Below are 27,738 nucleotides of genomic sequence, written 5' to 3'. Positions count from 1 at the left end.
AGTTAGTTATGTGAAACAAAATAAGTGTTCAGTGTTTTGTTTTGGGCACGAAACGTAATAAAAATGTTCATAATACATAGTAATATAGTGGTATCCATGGTAGTTTTGCATTTTATAATCAAATAAAATGCGAATGTGTGTCTTCTGTCTGTGTGCTAACTTTTCACGGTCCATCCGCTAACCAATTTAGATCAAAATGCAAGTTAAGAGGGCTCTCTCCGTCACTCGCTCCATACAAACGCAGTTCCAATTTCATTTGAATATTAAGCAACCAAAGTCCATGAAATTTTGCAGACATATTCTAGAAACTAATATCTGTGTCTGTGGTGTTTTAGATTTTTCTAAAAATATGTAGTTTTAAAATTACAGGGGCTCAAAGATTTGTATATGAATTTTTAAGACCGCGTTACTTTGAAACCGAATATATTAACAGAAATCTGGAAAACCACAGACATAGATATTAGTTTTTAGAATATGTCTGCAAAATTTCATGGACTTTGGTTGCTTAATATTCAAATGAAATTGGAACTACGATTGTATGAAGCGAGCAGAAGCGAGTGACGGAGAGAGCCCTGTTAACTTACATTCCTGGGATGGAAATAAGCTACTTTTTATCGCGGATAATCAGAGAATTCCCACAGGATTTTGTAAACCTAAATCCACATGACGAAGTCACGTGTATCATCTGGTATAATATATTTTACCTCCAAGTATTGATTAACAAAATTTGCGTAATGTTGTTATTCTTGAATCTTGATGGTTCAAAATGAATTGGTTTTATCACTGAATATTGTTTTACTGTTCAATATGAAGCTGTATCCGGGATAGTAATAATTTATACCAGTAATTGACACCTGCTTATAAAGTGTCAATTAGGGGATATTATATGCAGTTAATGGCACGAGCGCCAGCTATGAGTTAATGGAACATGGGACTCTACTTTGACACTTCTGTTATTTTGTATTCCGTTTCATGGATGGAGGAAGTAATAATTCTGTTCCGTTTTAATAGTAAAGCTGCCTTTCCACGAGAGATGTGCGATGTAGCAAAGCAGTAAGCAGTAGATGAATGTTAAGCTAAGTTTAAAGGTCATAGCACACATATCAACTCGAAAGGGATCATCACCGTACCGCTTTTCGCGTCGTCGTCAAGCAGGCATCAACCTAATGTAAAAGCGGATCAGCAGCTCCGGTACGACGATTCGTCTACGGCTAGGTGACGCCGCGCTTACAACAGCAGGTAACAGGAGGAGAGGGCAAAGCGTGGACGAAGAGACGTGCTCGAGTATGGGGAGACATAAACGCACCGACGACGAGCTGTAGGCGCGGGAACTGCACGTTTACCACGCGCAGAGTTGATATGTGTGCTATGACCATATATGAATGAAAGAAACGCCAATATATGTATCATTTAAAAATAGTTATAATCGTGTGATTATAACTAGGTTTTTTTTTTCATCAAAAGGGTTTAGACTTGAAATCTTTTGTTGACTTGAATTTTATTATGAACAGACTAGAGGATACCTGCGACTTTGTCGCGACGTGGATTTAGGATTTTAAAGCTCCCTTGGGAACTGTTTGATTTTCAGGGATAAAAAGTTGCCTATGTCAATTACAGGGACGCAAGCTTGCTCGGTACCAAATTTCATACAAATCGGTTAAGCGGATGGGTTTTTAGGAATCCCGTGGGAACTCTTTGATTTTCCGGGATAAAAGTAGCCTATCTCCGTCCGCGGGATATAAGCTTACCCTGTGCCAAATTTCGTCAGAATCGGTTGAACAGTTGGGCCGTGAAAAGGTAGCGTACAGACAGACAGACAGCTAGACAGACACATTTTCGCATTTATAATATTAGTATGGAAGTATGGATTAGTACGAATTCAAAGATCGCATTTTTATTTTATTTTATTTTACAAGTTTTGCACTGAAGATTTTTCGTGAACGCAGCTCGATCGAGTGAGTGAGAATACCAGGCGGTCGGGAACAAAAATTCCCAACTCTAGGAAATTGATTTTCATTGAAGGCGGGAAAAATCCGCGCCTCCATTAATCGAAGAAATGACTTTTCGTGGTATCCGCATCGATGAATGATGTTGGCATAAAATATCAAATCAGCATGAACGTAAAAAAAAAACTTATAACATGTTTAGTTATAGAGATAGTATATCCTTCATCCAAGTGTTTAGTGCCCGTTTTAAACTTTGAAGTTAGAGCTGGGCCATACCGAACGCGTATACAGCACGTACACGTGACCACGCGCGTAGTGACGCGCGTGAATCCATAGACATGACAGCACGCATTACGTCTACGCGAACGTTCACGTCACGCAAGCGGTATGCCATATCTCATACAGTTCCATACATTACAACGTCATGGTACGCGCTACGTCTACGCTTACGTGCTGCATACGCGTTTGGTGTGTCCCAGCCTTTATGGTAACTAATTTCCTATAATACAATGTTTTATTGCGTTGATCTTGCTGAAAGATCACGTAGTTGCGTACACGGAAATTCTCTTCGGCATCTATACTAATAAATAAAATTGGAGTGTCTGTCTGTAATTTCGAAATAACTACCTCATATTAAGCTCATATGGTTATTTGAACGATACCATAACTGAATCACAAGTTTTTAAAATTTTTGTCTGTCTGTCTGTCTGTCTGTCTGTTTGAAAAGGCTAATCTTTGGAACGGCTGAACCGATTTTGACGGGACTTTCACAGGCAAGTAGAAGATTGACCAGGGCGTAACATAGGCTACTTTTTTAACCGACTTTCAAAAAGGGAGTTGTGTTTTTCTACCTATGTACACCGAAATCTCCGAGATTTCTGAACCGATTTGCGTCATTTCTTTTTTAATCGATAGAGGAACTTTGCGACATTGTTTCATAAAAAATTTGGAGTCCAACTCCTCAATCCTGATGCTGCAGGGGATCGGACCAATCCACGCGGGCGAAGCTGCGGGCATCAGCTAGTTTGACATAAAGTAGCTCTTCCATAATATTGCGATATTTACCTTGTGGTAGAAATTTGAGATTTATTTAGGTTATGGCTCTGGCCTAAATACCTCCGAATAATACAAAAACCTTCATTTCAAATATTATAATATGCGAGTGATAAGTGTTCCAACAAAAACAGAAAGAAATTGCAATATGAAAGTTGGTGATTTGTTTGCTGTAAGTCTTTAGAAGTTATTTTAATCTTCCATCTCTATGCAACTCATGAACAGACTTCTCCTTTGGTAGTTTTATCTAAAGTTTTTAAATAACTTGCTAGGTATGCCATGTAACTTCAAATAAAAACTCGCTTGCATGGATTTTATTCTTTAATTTAATTGAATTATTTTGAATCTCGTATAATAGGAGAGTTTTGGGTTTCATTTAACTTGGTAACAGGATTTTGTCCCAAATATTTTAAGCCCTAATTCGCACGAGTGTTAAATAAGAGTTGCGTTAAAACCCGGCATGGCGCTGACAATACAAAGTGCGCGATAAAAAAGCGCTGACGTGTGAACATATACTTGGGAATGCATTTGTTCTATTTGAACGCTTTTTTGACGGACGTTAAAATAACTCTCGTGTGAATTAGCCATTTTAAATTAGATATTTGGGAAAGAATCCCGAGACGTTTAGGGCCATAGCTGGAAAGTGGTTGCCACGTGGGCCCCGCCATGAGCCATAGCTCTATCAACATGATAATGACGAAATCAACCATAATATTGTAGCAGGTTTATATTAGTTAAAATGATTTAAAGGATTTAATCACTACTAAATAAATAACAATCAACCTGCAATCAAGTTAAAAAATAATAATCGTTTATACGTCAAATAAACGTCATTCAAGAGTGTCCTGATGATGTATGTCCAAGTTACTTTTGAAAAATACGTACAAATAAAATTATTTTCTCATCATTATCATAATAAATTATGATGCAAAAATCTTTTCGAATATTTCGTTTTAATAAATTAATAAGGCATTCAACATGTAAGTTTTTGTGGAGGGCCTATTCCGGCCACAAACCAGCATCAGTAGAGTCGAAGAAACCTGTGGATCCAAGAAGAGTGTTCAAAGTGTACAGGTTTGGTGGTATTTCCAGTAATGAAAAGCCTAAAATGATGAGCTATGATTTAGACGTCAGTACTTGCGGCAGAATGGTATTAGATGCTTTAATTAAACTTAAGGATATGGATCCGACTCTCGTGTTCCGTCGTTCATGCCGGGAAGGCATATGTGGCTCATGTGCTGTCAATCTGCAAGGGAACAACTGCTTGGCCTGTATTACAGCCATTCCTCCCGACAAGACTATTAGTATTTATCCGATACCACACATGTACGTTATCAGGGACCTGGTCGTTGATATGACGCATTTCTTTGATGTCTATAATAGCCTCCGGCCTTATCTCGTTCGCCGTGATTCGGGACCTATGGGGAAATTCCAGTACGCCCAAAGCATAAATGATAATGCGAAATTAGTTGGTCTTTATGAATGCGTCCTCTGTGCATGTTGCTCAACGTCATGCCCTAGTTATTGGTGGAATGGTCGCAGGTTTTATGGTCCCGCCAGTTTACTTCACGCTTACCGATGGATCATAGATTCTCGGGACGACGATGCCGAGCAGAGACTGTTCGAGTTGAGGGATGACTTCAAAGCATTTCGCTGCCACACGATTTTGAACTGCACCCTTGCGTGCCCCAAAGGATTGCATCCCGGTCTTGCCATCGCAAAACTAAAGAGATTGATATCTGGTTTGGAAAAGAAGCCACAACCGGAAATAGATACTATGAAGTTTTCGTCCGGCGGATCATCATGTGGATGCTAAAAATAGTGTCTGTAAATTGTTATTTATTACATACCTAATTTTAAATATATTATTGTCATTGTTTGAAATACCTAATTTTCTTCAAGTATATGAAAATTAAAGTGTGTCTATATAGGTAGACAAACTGTACCCATCTGTTTAAAACAGTTTGATGAAATATACAGAGATAATTGTATCCCGGAAACGGATATACACTAAATACTTTGGTCCCGGAAAGTCAAAGAATTCCCACGGGTTTAAAAAATCTAAAACCACTTGGACAAAGTTGCGGGCAACGCCTAATTGGTAGAGAGATAGTTTGCATTCTGGACACGGACATAGACTAACTTTCTTTATCTTAAAAAGTAAAACAGCTTCCACGGGTTTTTTAAAAACCTAAATCCACGCAGACAGAGTCGTGGGCATCATCTAGCATTTTTAAATCCATACTAATATTATAAATGCGAAAGTGTGTCTGTCTGTCTGTCTGTCTGCTACCTTTTCACGGCCCAACAGTTTAACCGATTCTGACGGGTACAGGGTTAGCTTATATCCCGGGTACGGACATAGGCTACTTTTTATCCCGGAAAATCAAAGAGTTCCCACGGGATTCCCAAAAACTTATCCGCTTAACCAATTTATATGAAATTTGGTACCGAGGTAACTTGTGTCCCTGTAATTGACATAGGCAACTTTTTATCCCGGAAAATCAAACAGTTCCCACGGGATCTTTAAAAACCTAAATCCACGCAGACGAAGTCGCGGGCATCCGCTAGTTTGTTAATAATTGTAAATATTATGGGCTAGCCTTATCCAATTGATGTACAAATCACGCCCACGAGGAATAGTGCCCAGAATACTGACTGTGTTTTCGTGCTGGACAGCCAGCCTGATTAGATTAGAAAATCTCGTTAACGGCTTTATTTAAAGAATCGAATGATAAACACTGCGTAGCGACCGATTTTCCACGGTGTTCCGGAAATCGGTTCTTAAATCGGGACATCAAAAGTCAAATATAAAAGACGTTCGCATCGGTTAAGCCACAGACGCTGAAGCGCTCAGTAACTTTTTCAGTGCCTGCCGTGCCAGGATACCCCTTTCCCAATTTATGACCTTACCATGCATTTGAATAACTTTATCATAAAAATAGGGCGTTCTGCGGCCAGAAACTTTCGCAATAAAATGCAAATGGTGACATTGGCGACGCTTCTATACTATATGTATAGCTCGCGACAGGTTGTCATGGCAATCCGGGTGGGAGCGCCCCGCACACCCGCACAACCCTGTTGCGGGATAGCGCGACCTGTCGCGTACTATAGGGTTTTGTTTTTAACCCCCGACCCAAAAAAGGGGTGTTATACGTTTGACGTGTGTATCTATCGTGGGCCGTGGCATTGTAGCTCCTAAACTAATGAACTGATTTTGATTTAGTTTTTTTTTTTGTTTGGGGTGTTATAAATTTTTAATTTTTAGTTCGTATTTACTTTGACGATCTCTCTGTAGTTGGAGTAAGTGTCTTATAATTGAATCGGAGGCAATTTGGAAAAATATCATTTCTAATTTAGAACTGGCCTGGTTATGTAGGTGCCTTCGGCTTTGGCTAGTTACTACCCTATCGGGTTGCCGTCGGTAGATTTAGAGTTCGGATACGGTACTGTGTGGAAGCAAATTATGGGGATGTGCTTAGCAAAAACTGTCATACTACTTCCAGGTTTACCCGCATTCATCTTGGAAAAACCAGGAGACATCGCAGTCCAGGTAAAATTTTGTTATAAAAATAATAGATCTTTCCGAGTAAGGTCTCATATAAAATAAAACCTAACATGGTTTTACAATTTACACAAAAATGGAGCTTTTTTCAATGATGGAAAAACATCACAGAATATAGTATTATGTTGCGGTTTACAGTATTACACTGAAATATAAAATTACCTTGAAAGTGTGGTTAATATCTTTTTCATATAAACGACTTTCGTCCTTAATGTACCGCAAAATTAAACTCTATTTTATACTGCATCGTAAAAATAAGGAATTTTTAATTTAGCGAGGAACGTAAAATGTTTAATGAAATATAAAAGTTGACTTACTACAGTATATTTGAGATTTTTGAAACAGATAACTTTTTTCTCAATTCTGTATTAATATAGGCTTCAGTATAATAAAATGAATTACATTTGTTTGTATGCAAAATAAGTCCAAACCATTTAAGTACAGTTTTTGGTACCAGTCACATATATGTACCTACCATACAGTGATGGTAATATACATTGTACGGCATTGTCGTTCATTGTACTATATTTGATTGACAATTAATATTAACTAGCTGATGCCCGCGACTTGGTTTTTGAAAATCCCGTGGGAACTCATTGATTTTCCGAGATAAAAAGTAGCCTATGTGTTAATCCAGGGTATAATTTTTCTCCAATCCAAATTTCAGCCAAATCCATCCTGTAGTTTTTGCGTTAAGAGTAACAATCATACATCTACCCCTACATACAAATTTTCGCATTTATAATATTAGTAGTATTGACTGATATACTAATATAATTCTGATAATAATTAATTAATTATCATTATCATGATCAAATCCTTGCCGTCTCATTACAGAGCTTGGATCTTCTCTCAGTATGAGAAGGGTTTTGACCATAATCTACCACGCTGGCCAAGTGCGGTTTGGCCGATTTCACACATCTTTGCAAACGTTATGGATAACTCTCAGGCCTGCAGGTGTGTCACGATGTTTTCCTTCATCAAACTTAAAGCAAATGATATTTAATTGCTTAAAACGTACATAACTCCAAAAGCTAAAGGTTTCCATAAAGTTAAAAGACCCGGGATTGAACCCCGATCTTCCGATTAGGAAGCGGAGGTCTATTTTACCTAGTTCTTATAATGATAATTAGTTATGTAAACTTAAAACTAGAGCTACGAGCTAATACACTCATAATGTAGTTGGCATTTAAAAGTGGCTGGATGGTTAAGGTGGAAAACCACGTGTAGTGGTGCGCCCTCGAAAGACCTACTGTGGACGCAAATAGGTTTGTGATAACAATCATGATAATGTACATCTATATTCTATATATTTCTCCTTATTAGTATCTACCTCGGATCAAAATAATTTGAAAAAATGAAAGAAGAACCCCAATAGATAATTAAAAACCTGGAACAAAGGATCAGGTGACAAGAGTTAGGGAAATTCAATTTGGGCAAGTTTTGCAAGACACTCGGCGAATGGTCGATTAAATTTAAATAAGGCCCGCAACCTTTATGTAAACTGAGCTACATTTAAGAAGTTTTGTAATTACCGTTTTAAATATTGCCTGAAAAGAGAGCGACGTTCACTAAACTTCAGTTACGGTTAGGCACATTTCCTGTGGGCGGTCAAAAGTTTTTGATGGTGTTTGTCAAGGCTACGATGAAAAAGGCCGCCCGTGTATGTAATTAAGGGCCATTGTGACAACTTTTCTCTGATGTGGTTTTAAAAGCAATCTCAAATACGTGCACAAGCTCGTCAGATCCAGGAACGAATTATTGAAGTAAAAATTATTTTTTTTGATAGCGGTGGCTTTGTGATATTTTTAATTTACGGCCTGGTTATGGTTTTCTTTATGGACTGCACGTAAGAGATTTTAATTAAATCTGGTCGGAATTGCGAGTTTGCATCTTATTATGGATGAAAGCTCACCCACAATGACTGGCAATAATAATTAAGTAGAAAAGGGAACAGTAATTTAACACCACGGTAAAAAATGTTGAAGCCTAAGATGTTATGTAATAAAAGTAGATAAAAGTGCTTTACATACGTAGTCAAGCCTTAACCTAAAAATAATATAAAAGGAAAAGCTGACTGACTGACTGACTGATCTAACAACGCACAGCTCAAATTACTCGACACACATCCGCTAAAAAAGATTATTGAGAATTCAACCTTTAAGGAGTTAAAAAAGAGGTTTGAATGTAGTCCACACGGACGAAGTCGCGGCTAGTTGTAAAGTACTATCTCTTTTACTCTCGTATGTTTTGCATCTTCCGTCTTATTAATCACCGAGCACGAATTGTATACCCCATGTTATAAGAACGTAGCATGTTTATTATAGTACTAGCTGATGCCCGCTACTTCGTTTCCGTGGATATAGGTTTTTAAAAATCCAGTGGGAACTCATTGATTTTCCGGATAAAAAGTAGCTTATGTCTTAACCCAAGATATTATCTATCTCCATTCCAAACTTCAGCCAAAGCGTGAAAGAGTAACAAACATCCATACATGCATCCATACATACAGACTTTCTCGTTTATAATATTAACTACAGGATAATATCATTGGTCATATTTTCTGAAATGTTGAAGGCAGCTACAAAAATTTGCAGGCATATTCCGTACGGCACACAGCGACATTTACAAGTCTCGCAAATGGAAAATGTCAATCCCACCAAAAACATTTCATGTAAAAAGGTTGCCAAGACTCACAAGTTCATAATGCTTTCACTGTTAAAAAGTTATGAGATCTCTAGTAGAGCCAAGCCCCTAGCTGAGCTTAGAATTGCGCTGCCCATGGGACTTATCCCAAGTCCAAAGTATATGTCTCTTAAATGCTCTTGAGTATATCACATTTATAACAATAAAGAACAAATAACTCTACTTACAAGCTCTGATTTTACAAACCCTAAATCTTGGTTAAAAAAGGACGGCTTGGCCGTTTAATGTTTGTGAAATTTTTATCTGATATGACATTTAAGCCCGGATTAGCTTGTGCGACAATCATGAAGTATAATACAAATTAGTAATTGTCGAACAAACTATTTCTTATGGCCTTAATATATTATGTTATGTCATGTAATAGTTTCACGAACATTAAACGGCCAAGCCGTACTTTTTTTAACCAAGATTTAGAGTTTGTAAAATCAGAGCTTGTAAGTAGAGTTATTTGTTCTTTATTGTTATAAATGTGATATACTCAAGAGCATTTAAGAGCTATATACTTTGGACTTGGGATAAGTCCCATGGGCAGCGCAATTCTAAGCTCAGCTAGGGGCTTGGCTCTACTAGAGATCTCATAACTTTTTAACAGTGAAAGCATTATGAACTTGTGAGTCTTGGCAACCTTTTTACATGAAATGTTTTTGGTGGGATTTCATTTCTTTTTGGCAGGTGCCCTAGATTTTTTTTTGGATCTATTTTTTGTAGGTACCTACATCATTTTCATGGCCCGCTCTCTATCGTTACCTCTTTTTTAAAAGCTTTTATTCCACTTGCAATGTATGTAACTATGTTTGTTTGGGTGGAATCTTGCAACTCAATTTTAAAGCAGATATATTAAATTTCAGTCTTTTAGGACTTCAGGAAACACATTTTTTTAATGTACAGACTGGGAAAAGTTTATTTTCCTGTTGTTTGAATGAAATCCCTAGCCTACATGCCAAATTTCAGTCTTCTAGGACTTAGGGAAGTACTTTAGAACTTTTGACTAGAGGGGTTTTGAATGGCAATAAATCTGAAACCATAACAGGTAGACAATTGATACTTGGTACATTTGATAAATCTGTCAAGGACATATTATCCTGAAAATATCAGCATTCTAGCGATAGACTTTACAAATAAATTACTTCCCCCATACGTGGGAGTGAAGGGGAAAAATTTCAAATTTCTTAATTTTCCTGTAGTTTGTATGCAATTTCTAGTATACACACCAAATTTCAAACTTCTAGGACTTCGGGAAGTACCCTAGAATTACAGACTAGAAGTTTTGACTGTCAATAAATCTGAAACTATAAAAGCTAGACAATTGATACTCAATGCGTTTAATAAATCTACCAAGGACATCTTATCCTGAAAATATCAGCATTCTAACGACAGAATTTACAGATTTGCTTTACCCATAAGAGGCGTAGAGGGGGGGAATTTCGAATTTCTTAATTTTCCTGTAGTTTGTAGTCAATTTCTAGTCTACATACCAAATTTCAGTCTTCTAGGACTTCGGGAAGTACCTTAGAGGTTTTGAGTAGAGGTTTTGATGATCATCAGTGAGGGACGAAATCGGCGTATTTTAGGTATCAATAAATCTGTAACCATAAAAGCTAGATATTTGATACTTGGTATATTTGGTAAATTTGCTGAGGACACCTTATACTGAAAATTTCAGCTTTCTAGCGTCATCCAGACCGAAGTTATGACGGGTCGAAAATACGGCGAAACACTTCGAGAAAAAGGTACGTAGCGCCCCGGCCGCCGTTTGGCTCGTCTTGGCGGGGGCACTGCCGTGCCCCCTGATTGTACGTCAAATTCTCAAGAATGATCCTCGAAATTGAATCGAGGTTCCAGAATTTAAAATGGATTCTAACAGCGAGGTACGTTAACCCAATTTTATTGTACACCGGAACGATAGTCTCCAAGAGTCGTAATCTCCGTAAAAACGATTTTAATCGATCAACGTTGGATCTTAAGGCGAACGAAGAACATTCTATTATATAAATTTACTGGCGTAGATACCATTCCAGGTAGGTGGCGATGTAACCACAAATTCTCGGTTTCCCTTTAGTTGTGCTTCATAAGATCTACCGATCTGCCAAATTTCATGATTCTAGGTCGACGGGAAGTACCCTATAGGATTTCTTGACAAACACGACACACGGACAGACAGACAACGAAGTGATCGTATTATATAAGGTTTCCTTTTTGCCTATTGAGGTACGGAACCCTAAAAATTGGTAGTTTTTCATTCAAATGGCTGCCTCTGCAAACAATGTAGACACTAGGCGCAATTAACACCAGTCAACTATCTAGCGCAGCGGTAATTCCAAATAGAGTAAGAACCGGTGCCAAAATTGGAGGCTGAATTCTGTCATTCACAGAGCATGATACAAGCTGAATGTGAGAAACGATCACGTGTGCTTAATTGACTAGGAGCCTGTTTGTTTGTGTTAGTTGGTGTTTGCTTTGCATTTTATAACATTTTAACACAGAATTTTAAATCACCGAATTAAAACTGAAAATTGGCATGCAGATAGATAAATATTATGACGTAGACAAGGAATTTTGAAAATTCAACCCCTAAAGGGGTAGAACAAGGGGTTGAAAGTGTAGTCCACGCGGACGAAGGCGTGGGCATAACTTAGTAAAATATAATCACTCAAAGAAACTGGGTTCGTGTGAATGTGCCTTAACTGCACTTGCACCGAATGAATTCGAGTGACACAAAAGCGGAAGGACTCTCTTATTTCACCGAGTCTCCATTTTTCGTCCATATTGGATAGGAACGGTACACGGTTTTTAACTTACCCAACGTATCCCTTTTGCAAGTGTAGGTACCAGCTTATTAATGCAGCTCCAGAGGTAGAAAGAATCATCATCATCGCTACACTCGCTCATCAGGCTCGCTACGCTCAGGATTCTAACTTAGAATCCTTCGCCCGCTCAGGGTTCAAACTAGGCACTCGCAACAAAAATGAATTTTGCTATCTTGTTGAACAAATAACTATTTTCTGACGTAACCACAAACTCAAGATTTTCGGAATTTTTCCTTGTGCTTTATGACCTAGCTACCTGCTAAATTTCATGATTCTAGGTCAACGGCAAGTACCTTATAGGTTCTCTTGACAGACACGACAGACGGCGGTCAGATAGGCAGACAAGAAAGTGATCCTATAAGAGTTCCTTCTTTTCTTTTGTGGTACGGAACCGAGATTTTTACCACGAAATAAAGCACATTTTCTCTCTAAATTATAAGAGTTATATCATCGGTAGCCGGTGTTTCCTAAAAACAAAAGGCACTCGCCTGTGCTGTAATTAACATCAAATGCAGTTTGAGAGTCCCAGTTGCAAACGATACCCACATAACACCCTCGTTCTTGTTAACTTTTTTATATTTTTACCTGAAAAGTTATAGTAAAATACTGTTTTCAAATACGAGATAATTTTACTCGCTGCATTTCTAGAATAAAATCATTCGACAAAACTAGCATCGACAACTATAGTGTGCGACAGGTCGAGCTGGCAATCAGGGTGGGGGTGGGGGGAATGTTAGTCATGATAAAAAAAAATGACTAATATTATATATAAAAAAAAAATATATATATATTACTATTAACTGCAAAATTTTACTCGATTTAAATTCAACGATCTTTATCAATTATACTAGATGAAGTCCGCGACTTAGTACGCGTGGATATAAGTTTAAAAAAAACGGAACTCTTTTCTGGAATAAAAAGTAGCCTATATGCTATGTCGTATTATAAGCTATCTCCATTCCGTAGGAGGAGTATATAACAAACACCCGAACTTTCAACATCCCAGACATATTATTATATTATATAGAAATTATAAAGGTTAATGTCGGCATCATGAGTAAATTTTAGCAGTTGCTCATTAGTGTAACATTTCGGCTCGCAGGTGTTTTCGAAACACACGTGAAACCAATGTAAATTGAATTATAAACTAGCTTTGTCCGTGATTTCGTTCGCGTGGACGCTGGCGTAATTCCGAGCTTAATTCGTTTACGTGAATCAACTCGCAAACGAAGGGAAATGCATTGACTTTTGATTATACGCTATATTTTTAGGCTGTAAACTAACGACAATGAATAAATAATCTGCAAGTGTACAAAAATGTAATTTTTAATTTACAACCCGCAAATATGTCAAACGTCAAATCAAAGAAGAGATTTCTCAAGAATGATCTTTGAAATTGAATCGAGATTTCGGAATTTTAAAACGGACTCAACAGAGGTAAAGAAGTAACCTAATTTAACGGCACGTCTTCGAAACGCCGCGCCGCCGCGCCGCCGCCCAACGTGTCTTGATGCCACGCGAAACCGATTGGATTCGATCAGATATATAAAATTAGATAACAACCCTTACGTACAATCAGGCGCGGCTGTTATTCAATCAGAAAAATAATGCCTACGAGATTTGTTATAAATAAGTAATTGTGTCAATTAATGTTTTTAAACTATGTACATAGATTTGAATTAAAAAAAAAAGAAAATGTTTTTTTAGTTTAACGACGTAAAAACATTATTGTCTAATTATTATTTTATATTTAGGATTTGTCGAAAAAATTAACCCTAAATTAACCTTCATAATATTAGATATTTACTTAATTTCTGGATAAAACCACTAAGGTATAAGCAAGTAAATTGTATTTCATTTCAAGGTACTGAAACTCGAAAACAATAGAAAGAGTGCAAAGTGAGAGCCGTTCAGTGCAGATGGAGTTTCAAGCTGCATTTGATGTTAATTGCAGAACAGTTAAATGTCTTTTGTTTGTATTTCGGAAATACTCGGCAGCAAAGTTTCATTCGATGCCCGGAACTTTCTAATTGGGATGGATACTTGTATGTGGCATATCTATTTAGGATTTTAGTACCAATCAAAAGTTTGAAATGTTAACTTCTTCGTTTATTATTTTCATAAGAGTAGAATTTTTCGCTAAATTCAGCTCGGCTTTGATTCTAATATAATTAATATGTACAGCTAATTATTAAACGAAAAGTGGTCATTCTGGTGACTTATGATATTTTGACATTTATTTGAGAAAAGAATAAGCATGCTGTCTTTTTTCACAAAAATGAAATGAGCATCTGTTTTTCTCCCTGTTTGTCGTCTATACGTTTGCACATTCTTCATCCGATTAAGTTGGAACTTACAGGCAGATTTTTAACGGCAACGCGCGAGTCGCATTGCAAGGCATGTTGCGCATTAGGTCCAAAGTCCATAACATTGTAAACCGACTCGATCGTTTTGTAGAATCTTTCTATAGAAGTGTGCAAGTGTGGGAGCTCGATGAATTTAGATAGGAAAATTTTTTGACATCTTTAGGCTCTATGACACGGCCTTATATCGGAACCTATTTGGATGGTAAAAGTAATCAAAGTAAGTTCAAAACCATGCTAGAAAAATACGAATATATACAGTCAAGAATAAACCTGCATGACAAAAATTTCGAGATGTGTCGAAAGCGCCGAGTGTATCCAAATAAAAAAGTGTAACGTACATTTTTGAAACTCGCGAACTGCATTAAAATGCTAACACTTCTGCAAGAGGGGAATGTTAGGTAAGTTAAAAACCGTGTACCGTACGCATCCCATGTGGATGTCACTCGGCGAAAAACGGAGACTCAGGAAAATAATGAAAACCTTCCGCTTTTGTGTTTTCGAATTCATCCGCTGCATGTTCAGGATGCATGCTATCTCTATCACACCTCCTGAGTTTAAAGCGCCGTTTTCACACGTACAAGCTTCGGGGCTTGAGTGTTCGCGGTACATTGCGCTTCAATGTATTAAATAAAGGTTTTTGAACGCAGAGTCAATACTCCGCGCTCATTCGAATACGACACTTATGTGTTGTAGATAAACTCATGATTTTTACTGTCGCGATTTTTTTAAAGATCTACGTATGCTTCAGCCTTTTAGTTATTAGACGCGCTGATTCGTCATTTTTAATTAATATTCTTAAGTAGCTCTGCACCGGTAGGTACTTTAGATTTAGATTTCAATAATTTCGTTGAAATTACCCTGAATTATTATGATTGGAAGTCTACACAAAATATACAAAATCTAAGGTCAATTTTTCCTTTTAAAATTTATTATATCTGAAGAAGATAAGATTTTTGATAATTTCACCATATTGTCAAAATGTATGTTAGATATAATAGCCATATTATAATAAAAATGTGTGCTTTTAATGATTAAGTAACTTAAGAGGGATTTATTCGTAGTGTGCGCCAAACCAACATAGTTTGGCTCTCATTTGAATAATAACCCAATGAAACTCATTGATGTAGCTATTATATAGGTTCTAGAAACTCAAATCGAAGTCTGTGGTTTTCCAGATTTCCGTTAAAATATTTAACTTCCAAGTTACACGCTCTCAAGAACTTACTTATATACAAATCTTTAAAACAGTGTAGGTAATTTTATTGTAAAACTTGTAATTGAAACTGACGAAAAACAAAAACTTGAAAACTGAGAAAATGAGAATTAAACTATGTTTTTACGGAGTGAGTGACGAAGAGTGTTAATAACAAACGTAATTTGTATCAGCAGGCAAATACCAATATTAGGAAACTATCTAGCGGCTAAATAGTGCGTTTCCTCCAACAGGGACTGTATGCATACCTACTCATGTTAATCGAGTTATAAACTAGCTTTTGTCCCTGATTTTGCTCGCGTGGACGCCAGCACAAACCAGTGCTAATTCGTTTAGGTGATTCAACTGCGAACAAAGAGAAATGCAGTCCAAAATGTTTTTAATTTCCTTTTATCTTTCTTTTCTATAGCTTACGTAAACACGGACCTATCCACTTTTTGGATTTTAACGTGCTTGCAGGTAGGTATAGAGTTTTATGCACCATCTCATTTTATTCGCACATAAACGAGTATATTTACGAAGTAGGCTCTTCTTATTTGGCTGTATGAAAATATGACTAATCATTTTATGAAAGTTAAAAAATATCAATGAAAAAATATTATATTGCATTATTTACTTTAACTTTACTATGATAGCTGAGGAATATTTTGTTAAACTTCCGAACAAAAAGTATACACCAAAATTATTATAAATGCGAAAGAGTATCTGTCTATCTGTCTGTTTTCTATTAAACGATCATCGGAAAATCAAAGAGGGATTTTTAAAACCTATATCTACGTGGACAAAGTTGTGGACATCATGTAGTTATTTATATTTTTCAGTACTGTAAAGTTATGAAATCATAATAAACTAGGAAACCGATATGATTTACAATATGAAAGACCCGAAAGAGAAACTTTGTTTGAACTGCCATCAATTTTAATTGTCACAACAACGGGTAGAAGGGGCACCTCCCAAATTTGATTAAGCAATTTTAAACTGCAAAATTAAGTTCGTATACCCACCAATACCTACCCCCGTTCCCGACGGAGTTGCAGCGCATTAATTTGCTGCTAAACTCAAGGGTATGTACTGCTTTCTCTATTCATAATTTTATTAAATACTTGCTCTGGAGCCCAGTATAATATTCAGATCCAGCTCATTTTTTAGCACCAGCTTGTTTTTGTAGGGTTATCTACAAGCATTTTCTTTTGGCTTTGTTTACTTTAAATTTGGTACAAGCTGTATTTCAGGGTTTTGTGAACAATTTTAATAAGAGGTGGAACAGTTTTCAAGTCTCACTTTATTGAATTTTAAACTGTTGACATTTCGTTTCAATCCAATGGTGTTTGGATGATGAGAGTACAAATAATTACAATTTAAATTATTCTTGAATAATACTGAATTCAGTTTGGTTGGAGTTGAATTTCAAGGTTGAACGGTAAAAGAAATAGGAAACAAGTAAGTATTCAAATAAATTGGAGGCTTTCGTAAACGACGCAAGAGTAACGCGTGTCGAGATAAGAGCGAAGGATGATATAAACAAAGTTTTAGCTTTAAAAGTTCGTGACTTTTGCACATGCGGGGAATGTATCTGCATTTAAACTGGAAATAACCAGTAATCCATGAACTTCGCATATGCTCAGCCTTGGCTGAAACTTTACTTATTCCTTTTGAAATTAAACCCGTACATTTTGTTCGTAATTACGTGGAAAGTAAGAGTTACTACGAGCCTTTTAGCATTCGTAGGTGAATATTGCTAACTTAACAGGTTTGGATGTTAATGGCTCGAGAGCGTCGGGAATTTGGTAAAGTGCTTCAAGTTCGAGAGCAGTACCTACTAGGTATTGCAATTCAGGTATTGCTAAGTCCAGATTATTAATCTGAATTTTGTAACTTACGTACGAATATGCTTAAATATAAATTAATATTTTTACAATTAGAAAGTTATAATGCGTTGAAATATATTGAATTTTTCGTTTAAATTTTATTTTGTATAAAAATTAAATTGTTGCTACATCATCTGCACCACTTTAACTAGGTATATAATAATTTTCTCTGTGTGTTTATGAGAACAATTGATTTGTATATAATACGTTTTATTTTTATTTTTGCCCTTTTTGGAAGATTATTAAATCTATTAAAATATAAGTATGTTTATTTTTAATAATAGCTAAAAATAATTATTATAATAAGCTTGCTTTTGAAATGGGATTAAAAACAAAGAGTTGCATCAAAACGGCGCGCGGTGCCATCAATACGATGAGGCTCATCAGAGAGCGCGTGCCAAAGCCTTTTAGGCGAATTCATTAATTTTCTTAATGAGTTAGACACGTCATAATGAACCTTTGTTGTTTCTGAGCCCGAAACCCATTGTCTTCTGGGTGTTAAATTCGTACGCTCACCTTTTCGCTAAGTAATTTTAATTGGACTCAAAAGCGCAAAACCGTTGAAATTCACTAGAAGAGACTTAGGTTGGAATCTATAGACCGCACTTTGACTTTGCTTAGACTTAAGTTTCAGTTAAAACGAGACAGATTTATGGCAGCGGTATAACGCTGTCTCGTTTTAACAGTGTCTTAAGTCTGAGCAAAGTTAAAGTGCGGTCTATAGCTGATCTCAGCCTTAGGTATGTCCAGCAGTGGACGTCGATACGGTTGGCGATGATGATGATGATGACTTTTAGTTGGTGACTTCTATAGCCCAGTGTCGAGGCCTAAGGTCTTAAAATTCTTTAAAAGGTTCGACTGCCAGTAGAGGTAATTATAAATTGTGTGGGAGGTTTCGGCCGCGGCTAACGACGTTGTATTACAAGTGTAAATTAATTTATAACACCCCCGACAAGTGAAGGTTACACCAACTGGAAAAGAGCTGATATCTTTCAAACAGCTGAACCGATTTTCTTGGATTATAGCTAAGAACACGCTCGATTAAGCCACCTTTCAAACAAAAAAAAACACAGATACACACGTCAAACTTATAACACCCCTCTTTTTGGGTCGGGGGTAAAAAACAGAATAGAAATTCGATACCTACCTCTATCAAATTAGCTCACTTGCTTCTTACACTGCATTATCTCTTACCATTATGTGGAACTGCAGACTTGTTATTGATTGAAAATACTGGAAAATATTTATATCCAAATAGATATCGTAACTTGGTCCATCTTATAGTACTTAACCGTAAGTTCCGGGTATGGAACTAATTAATTAATGTCTCTCGGCAAACTCTGCATTTCAAGTTAATTATAAGAAAGTTAGGAGTATTATGAAGTTCAGGTCACTGCAAAAATAACTTATTCTATTTCTGAACAAAGTTGACTGACGAGTCGAGGCGTCACCATTTTGTTTTTAACCCCCGACCCAAAAAGAGGGGTGTTATAAGTTTGACGTGTGTATCTGTGTATCTGTGTGTCTGTGTATCTGTGTGTCTGTGTATCTGTGTATCTGTGTATCTGTGTATCTGTCTGTGGCATCGTAGCGCCTAAACGAATGAACCGATTTTAATTTAGTTTTTTTTGTTTGAAAGGTGGCTTGATCGAGAGTGTTCTTAGCTATAATCTAAAAAAATTGGTTCAGCCGTTTAAGAGTTATCAGCTCTTTTCTAGTTTTCTTGTAGAAAAGAAGGTTAGATAACCGTTTGGTTCATAATATTATGTCAATAGACAAATGTCAAGCTGTCAAGATGGACGTTGCCTAAATACATAATTATTTATTTGAAAATGATGTTTTGGAAAACTCAGATACTTTGGATCGTCGGGGGTGTTATAAATTTTTAATTTACACTTGTCAACATTCACTTTACATAATTGAGTAGGCATGTCCGCGCTTGGTGCTTGATACACCCAGACTGATGAAAAACTTAAAGAATGATTTTTTATTCCGATGCAAGTTAGACCTTGCAATCTCACCTGATGGTAAGTGATGATGCACTTAGAGTGGCAGCGGGCGAACGTGGAAGGGTGTGGCAGTTTCATTAAACCCATAGCCACACCAGTAAATATATGGATATCTACTCGTGTGCCATAGCCCTAATCGGTTTCTAGTTTCTACACGGCATCGTATGGGAACACTAAATCGCTTGGCGACATAGCTTTGCCAGTAAATAGAGTGGTAATTAGCCACGACCGAGTCTAAGAATTTAGAAATGATGAATTCCCGAACTACCTTTGCTGGGAATCGAACCCGGGACTTCCTACTTAAACTTATAAGCGACACTGGGCCAAAGAGATCGTCGCAATCTTATTGCAGTGCATGTTACGTTTCACCAATCATATGCAGCATAAGACAAAGCCAATGAACTTCTTATTAACCGACTTCGAAAAAATAAGGAGGTTCTCAATTCGTCGGAATCTTTTTTTTTTATCAATACCTAATCAGTAGTTTAGCAATCATGGGAAACCAATGAACCGACAAACAATAACTGCCAAATAGCCTCTCGTAGTCAGGAAACCGTATAACGAAATTTACCAAATCCGTTTAAATAATGTTTATGACACATTGCAAAAGTGAATCGAACGATTCCACTTGGAGTTTGGATCGGCTCTTATTGAATTATGGCTCGGTAGGACGTGACTCCGTCCGTGATCGGTAGCGTTCGGTGTTTGCTCTACTCCGGACATGTGCTGACTTCAATCGATTCTTGAATGATTCTTGTCACCTGCGACGTGCTAGCCCTGCACCCGTGCTGGCAACCTTCAGAATTAATTCTAGGCCGCAGCCGTAAAACTTACACGTTTAAATAAACGTGTAAATTTTACTCACGTAAGTAGCTTACGTAATTAATTCACTTAGGTAAATAAGAAAAGGAACTTATAAGACTCTTACGTAAATAAACTTGTCGTAAGTTAATCATGTAAGTTACTTGAGTAAAACTTACATATTTAACTGCAAAAATAAACTAGTTTTTGTTAAAAAAATATTGTAGCAGAAAAGTAAGAAATATAGCGCGTAAAATAGAAATTTTACAAGTGGGGTAAAAATAATCGTCTTTTTATACAGAAGTAAACTCAATACAAAGTCTAAAAAATAAGTGTATTTTATTTTATTTGTGTTACATAGTTTAGAGAGTTACAAGTCGCTCAATAGGCAGGTAGAAATGGTAAAAGGCAAAATGAATAATCTACAGAATTTAATTTCACGATGGCCCTTCACCTATTCAGAAATGAGACACAATAAGTGAAAGGGTTTCTTTTCAGGCACCTCGACTCTAAAAAATTGAGGTAATGGAACGCGAATAACAATTCGGCCCTCGGGGGGGCATGAATCGGAAGGTGGAAAGGGAGATAGATTGATGGTTCCCGTTCGTAGCATCTGTCGTTTAAGTGAACATCGATTATAGATACACCTTCTTGTTTCTTTGTTTGGGAAGCTACGTTTGACTTCTGCCATCTTTCTCGCTGGCTTGAGGGATTAATTTTCTGATATAAACAAATGACAGCCTTATATTTTCCTTGCGGGTGGAATGTTATTTGGGTGGAAGGGGGGTGCTCCGGTTGTAGGAATTCCCTTTTCGCTTTCTTATTCAATAGATGTATTTGGAATACTGATAGCATTCATTTTCTAGTTATGAAACTAATAAACGATATTATTTTCATTTTCCTCCCTGATAAAATAAAATTAGGTATTATGATTTGTTCAGTTTTAAAAATCTTTTTAATATAAATATTAAAATAAGATATTCTGAGTATATAAATAGCAAAGTGTACTCAAAACAAATTTTACACTTTCGTTAAAAAAATTAAATTGAAAAGACAGTATGACTTTGAAGCTTATCTCCAAAGACAAGTCCATCGAGATAAGGCTGGACTAGGAAGACAATTAACTTTAGGGATACCAATTAAGGGATAACGAAGACGGCAAATTAACATTTAACGTTTAGAAGCCTACGAAAAGCCTTTTTCGTAAGTGATGAAACAACAATTTTATTTACACAAGAAGAAGAATTGTTAATTAAATAGTTTCTTTTGCCAACGTTACAGATGTCTACTCACAAGAATGAGTCATGTAATGGGTGTACTTTGGAATATGTTGAATAATGAATTCCTTAAGTCTCATGTGAATTTATATTATGTTGCCTTATTTTAATAATTTATACAAGTGTAAATTAAAAATTTATAACACACCCGACAAGTAAAGGTCACAGTAACTAGAAAAGAGCTGATAACTTTCAAACAGCAGAACCGAGTTTCTTGGATTATAGCTACGAACACTCTCGATCAAACCAACTTTCAAAAAAAAAAAACTAAATTAAAATCGGTTCGTTAGTTTAGGAGCTACGATGCCACAGATACACACGTCAAAATTATAGAACCCCTCTTTTTGGGTCGGGGGTTAAAAAAAAGTAGTTGGTGGTGATAAAATCTAAAAAGTGTGGTTTGTGGTGGCTGGTTTTAGATTTTTTAATACTGTGGGAAATATCTCTCCTGAGATTGACATCCCCCAAGATGCCAATCTCTTTACGAAATTTCGCCAAAATTAGTTTAAAAAAAAAATCATTCAATTCATCAATCAATTAGTACAAAAAGTTCTCTTTGTTCGTTACTGGGATGCAAGCTATCAGCTACATTTATAATACGGGTACGAATTCATCTCAGTTTCTATTAACTGATATTGGACTCGCAAACTGGTATAATTATTCCGTGTAAACGTGCACTTAAGTTTTCCATTTTACAATCCAACGCAGTCCATGTTTTATAGATTGCTGTATTCCGTATTGCAGCTAGCTTATATAAGCTTATATAACTTTCATATTTTTTCAAATCAAATCATTTATTTTTAATAATTGGTAATAAAGTCAAATGTGAATTATACTGGATCAAATTGTTGTGTTCCAAACGTGCTCTAAACTGAGAAGAAGCCCATAACACCTTCAGCTGGGTACTCTTTTTATATAATTACCATCTCACAATATCACTTAAATCTTATTAAAATCAGAGCTGTAGTTAGAGCAACTCACTCCCAAGCTTTTTTCTTTTAATAAATCACTCTTAATTATTTGTTGTAGGTAAATGTGTCCACTCTCCAACTAAAGAGCATAAATTGCATAGGTACAGTGGCACCCATTTACATAGACGAATAAGTTTAAGGGTTTCACCTTGCATCGATGACCATTTTCCAATGGTGCAATTAATGATTTAAATAAGCCACTGTTCACAAATAATAATTAATTATTTCATTAATTTTCTTTCATTAATCAAAAATGCCTACATAATAAGACTTGCAATGATGAATGAACTTTGTTGTAATTGTCAAAATATAATTTTACATTATATTGGATTGAAAGTGTGTTTAACTCGTATACAAGTGTAAATTAATTTATAACACCCCCGATTAGTGAAGGCTGCAGTAACTAGAAAAGAGCTGATAACTTTCAAACGGCTGAACCAATTTTCTTGGATTATACCTAAGAACACTCTCGATCAAGCCACCTTTCAAACGAAAAGAACTAAATTAAAATCGGTTCATTTATTTAGGAGCTACGATGCCACAGACACATACACAGACACAGATACACACGTCAAACTTATAACATAGCTCTTTTTGGGTCGGGGGTTAAAAACCAATGACAGGAACCAAATCTAAAATCAGTACCGCAAGATGCTTGCTAGTAAATAAGGCTCATAGGATTATTGGGAACATGTTATTTACTCGAGAGGGATGGAAATGGAATATAGAGCTTTGTGTAAATGTAATCTGGCACATTTCGTTTATGAGTATGACTCAGAGCTTTACTTTTTAGGTATACATTAATGTATTGTACCGAAATTTTATCTTGTTACTAGAATATTTTAGAGAAATAGAAATCAGTTATTTTTAAAATATTTTTATTGATATTTTCTGATCTATTGATATTAGTAGCCCAACTAGTTTTTCATTATTTTAAAATATTATAACTGTCTAAGATCCGAAATACTTTTATTAAAAATTAAATAAAAAACTTGCAAAGTATTATAGTGGATGTATAATATAGGCTGTTATTATTGATAAACCTCCTCTAAATTTCCTGCGGGCTTTGGAACTTTACGGCATTTTGGCTGTTATAGTCTTTACGCAACTATACCCTAAAGCGATTGAGACGGAATGATACGCAACAACGGTAAACCTTAGTGGTTTTTTTGTTGTGTTAAAAGCAATTTGTAAACATTTAATATTTGATAGTTTAAAAAAAAAAAAAGCGTAGACGTAGCGCGTACCATGATGTAGTAATGTATGGAACTGTATGAGATATAGCATACCGCTTGCGTGGCATGAACGTTCGCGTAGATGTAATGCGTACTGTCATGTCTATGGATTCACGTCACGTGTACGTGCTTGGTGTGAATCGGCTCTTAGTTGGCTAGTTTTTAACAGTTTTGGTTGTCATTGAGACGTTGCGGAGTATTCCGGGCATTCAGCATTGCATAGTGGCCATAGAGAAGCTTCATTTTCACCTATGGATGCAATAACTAGAGGAGTGAGCTAATTTGGACTGCATATTAGCCTTTTAAAAATAATCGCGTGCAGCTAGAATTGGCTTAAATGTACAATCAGTATTAAAACAAATTGCTTAACTGTCTGGGCAAATCAATTTGTTCGTAATTTACTCATCGGTAACTCTCATCCCAAGGGAACGGACACAACACGATACGATACGTTGACATACTCGTAATTAAGTACGTAGAAACATTTTGTTGAAGTTGTTACACGGATGAAAAATTCAAACATAACATTTACATTCTGTTTGAATTTTTCAGTAGATACAATGTCTACTATCTCGAACTGGTAGATATTTCTTAATAATATTGTAAGTAATTTTAAACTACTTCAAAAAATGAGAAGGAGGTTGTCAATTCGACGCGTAATTTTTTTAATGAGGTGTCAATGTGAAATCACAAAAAAAATGTGAAGAGTATTGGTTCGTGCGGCTAATTGGCGCCAGTCTTAAAAATATTATTCACTTCACAAACTCTTGTTTACATAATAATATTACCTAACTTCTGTAATAAATCAAATTATTTTTAATTTTAATATTTGAAGTTATTTTTCCTTTCAATTTTTTTAATCATTAATTAATATAGTAGGATATAAGTCTGTTAATAAAAAAAGATAAAGCTAGATGTATTTTCCAAGATATACCCCTAGTAGTAGTACTAGTAACTAGTAAGTAGGCACAAAGAGGTTCTGTAGATTGTATAGGCTTGAAAATTAAAAAAGTAAAGTAGCAAAACAGAATCCACATTTGTCTACATAAACGCTTATAACTAAGGTTCGCATCATAATTTGTTATTTGAACATGTCACGAGGAAGATTAATATTTACGAGTAAGTATATTACTATCATTAGCTACTATCGCTAAATTATTTGAAGCCTCCGTCTACAAGTATCTTTACAGCCATTTTAACTCACTATTAGCTGCTCAGCAACATGGCTTTCTTAAACGAAAATCTACAGTCAGTAACCTACTAGAGTACAAAAATTACCTATGTAAAGTATTTGCTAAGAGAGGTCAAGTGGATTCGATTTATACAGATTTTAGCAAAGCTTTTGATAAAGTTAGTCATATGATATTATTGAGGAAGTTACGATGTTATGGAGTGCACGGAAATCTTCTGAGATGGTTAGAATCATATCTATTAAATAGGAGTCAACTAGTAAGACTTAAAGGACAAACGTCAGAGCCTATTACAATAACATCCGGTGTGCCTCAAGGCTCCCACTTAGGTCCCCTTCTCTTTGCTGTGTTTATTAATGACCTAATCGAAAGATTGTCTTCACCCTGTCTTCTGTACGCTGATGATCTTAAAATATTTAATCAAATAAATGAACTTAGTGATTGCTTGTATCTCCAGAAGGATTTATTTACATTAGTGGACTGGTGTACACAAAATCAAATGTATCTTAATATAAAAAAATGCTTTGTGATTTCATTTACTAAAAAACGTTCTAAAGTTACCTTTGATTATAAAATTAATGATCAACTTCTTGAGAGAAAATTTGTTATCAAGGATCTCGGTGTACTGTTTGATGACCAGCTTAGTTTTCGGGATCATTACAACAGTATAACAAATAAGGCATACAAAAATCTGGGCTTCATAGCAAGAACCACGAAAATGTTTAAAAATCCACATAGCTTCATCCTACTGTATAGCACTTTTGTACGGACGGTGCTGGAATACTGCTCAATAATTTGGTCCCCTTGCTATGCTGTTCATTCTAATAACATTGAAGGCGTTCAGAAGAAATGCCTGAAAATACTCTCCTACCGGTGTGGAATCTCCAGGCAAATACCATCCTATGCTGGTCGTCTTACTAAATTTAACATGACTCCCCTCCATATTCGCCGTAAACGACAAGATTTGCTAACCCTACATAAAATACTACATTCCAATATAGACTCCCCCACTTTACTTTCTCAGATAAACCTTAATGTTAGATATGTAAATCGTAAACCAAAAACTTTTATACTGGAAACTTATAAAAATAACACCTCATTTTATAATCCTGTTATAAGAATGTGCCGCTACTATAATAATATAACAGATATAGACTTAGATATTTTTGATCACAGATTTAATATCTTTGCTAGGAAAGTAGTAAAAATAATTAAGTAAAATAATAGTATAACATTGTTATTTCGTCAAATTCTTAGGGTAATATTTGTTGTAGTATAAGTGTACTTATTAAGTGTTTATATTAAATTTAATTTATTAATATAAAATAATAACTAAGCGTGCCTAAAAAACCATAGTCATGTTGTGCGACCATATAGGGTTACAATAAGGTCAAGATATTGCAATTTAAGAATTAAGTTAATGTAATTATTGTAATCTGTTTTGGTTGACAATAAATAAATAAATAAATAAATTAGAAAAACATTCAATTTAGAAACTAGTTTATTATGCTTCTGCAAGGTAAGAATGTTTTCTTGTAATATAGGTACCTACTATGTTAAAATCCCAATATGCTATCAAAAATAACTTTGCCGATCAAAAGAAGATTACTAACTTCTTTTAACGACGCACAGAATTAGTTGTTTGCCGAGTCAAAAATAAAATACTGGAATTTTCTACTCTTTAATAATATAATCAGAGACAAGACGAACTTTCAGAAACAACCTCCAAAGATTTGTTCTCGGCATTCTTCTGTTTAAGTAAAGTATGAAACTGGTACAATTATTTGTTTGGCTAAAGCTCTTTGCGACAGTTATTCAGCCAATTAGGATATTTGAACTGGTTTGTTCTTTAAACTGTTTAACTTAACATATAAATGGTTGTTTTACGAGAGCTATTAATGGGTATGTTTATTCATTGAATTACGTATTAAATTGCACGGTAACGCTCTATATATTTTTTATACATTTATTTAAAAGATAAACATTGTGAGTGGTTTTACTTGACAAATTCGCATTTGAGACTCAAAAAAGCGCTCCATATACCAAAGCCTCCGTCGATGGTCTATATCGTTGTTGGATTGAGTAGTCTCTTTACGTACTGCATGTGATCCAAATTCGGCAATTTTCGATCCGAGGTAATCGTATTTGTATAACTATTTATAAGAGGGGGTGCGCACTTGATCCGAATTCCGTTTTTTGAAGACGAGATTATCTTTGGTTTGGAGCATCGTTCATAGACCGGACTAACCACAATATTATTTTTATAATATACCTAATCGCTTGTGCACTGCGTCCGATCCGAATCCAAGTCGTCATACGGGCGACACAAAGCAACAGCCGTCGAAACGGACGCTGTGTAAAATCGACATCCGGATTTGACACGAGTTCCTAGGTTTCGCATCGATAATATGTTAAGTGCGTAAAGAACCTAAGCACTGGATTGTATATTTACTGTAAAACTCGTAAAACAATATTTGACAGTATTTTATCTATTTGCCTAATACAAATTTTGTTATAAATAACATGATAAGACACTCACTCAATAATATTTTAATTTTAACTTTTATGAAATCCAAAAGTTTTTTCCAATTTAGAGTGCAAATAATTTTTATTGAATCATGCTCATCAATTTGGTGTAAAAGTTTCTTGAGGAGTAAAGTTACGCGAAAACTTTTTGAATTATTACGTAGACACTGTTATTCAATTTCAAACAGTGACGAATTGGCACCAG

The 27,738-nt window shown here is 35.7% G+C and overlaps 2 protein-coding genes across 3 annotated transcripts in view; one reads left to right on the top strand and one right to left on the bottom strand.

Annotated features, from left to right (window-relative positions):
* The window catches only part of LOC123880641 (epithelial discoidin domain-containing receptor 1-like), a 216,736-nt gene that overhangs the window by 96,644 nt on the left and 92,354 nt on the right, over positions 1–27,738 (bottom strand). The gene's annotated exons all lie outside the window — the stretch shown is intronic.
* LOC123880659 (succinate dehydrogenase [ubiquinone] iron-sulfur subunit, mitochondrial-like) lies at positions 3,834–4,858 on the top strand. Its single transcript, XM_045928902.1, has one exon. The coding sequence runs from the start codon at positions 3,922–3,924 to the stop codon at positions 4,813–4,815; it is 894 nt and encodes a 297-aa protein (XP_045784858.1). The 5' UTR covers positions 3,834–3,921; the 3' UTR covers positions 4,816–4,858.

This window comes from Maniola jurtina, chromosome Z (genome assembly GCF_905333055.1).
Source record: "Maniola jurtina chromosome Z, ilManJurt1.1, whole genome shotgun sequence".
In the NCBI taxonomy this organism is placed as follows: Eukaryota; Metazoa; Arthropoda; class Insecta; order Lepidoptera; family Nymphalidae; genus Maniola; species Maniola jurtina.
This window is presented reverse-complemented; position numbering and strand designations above follow the sequence as displayed.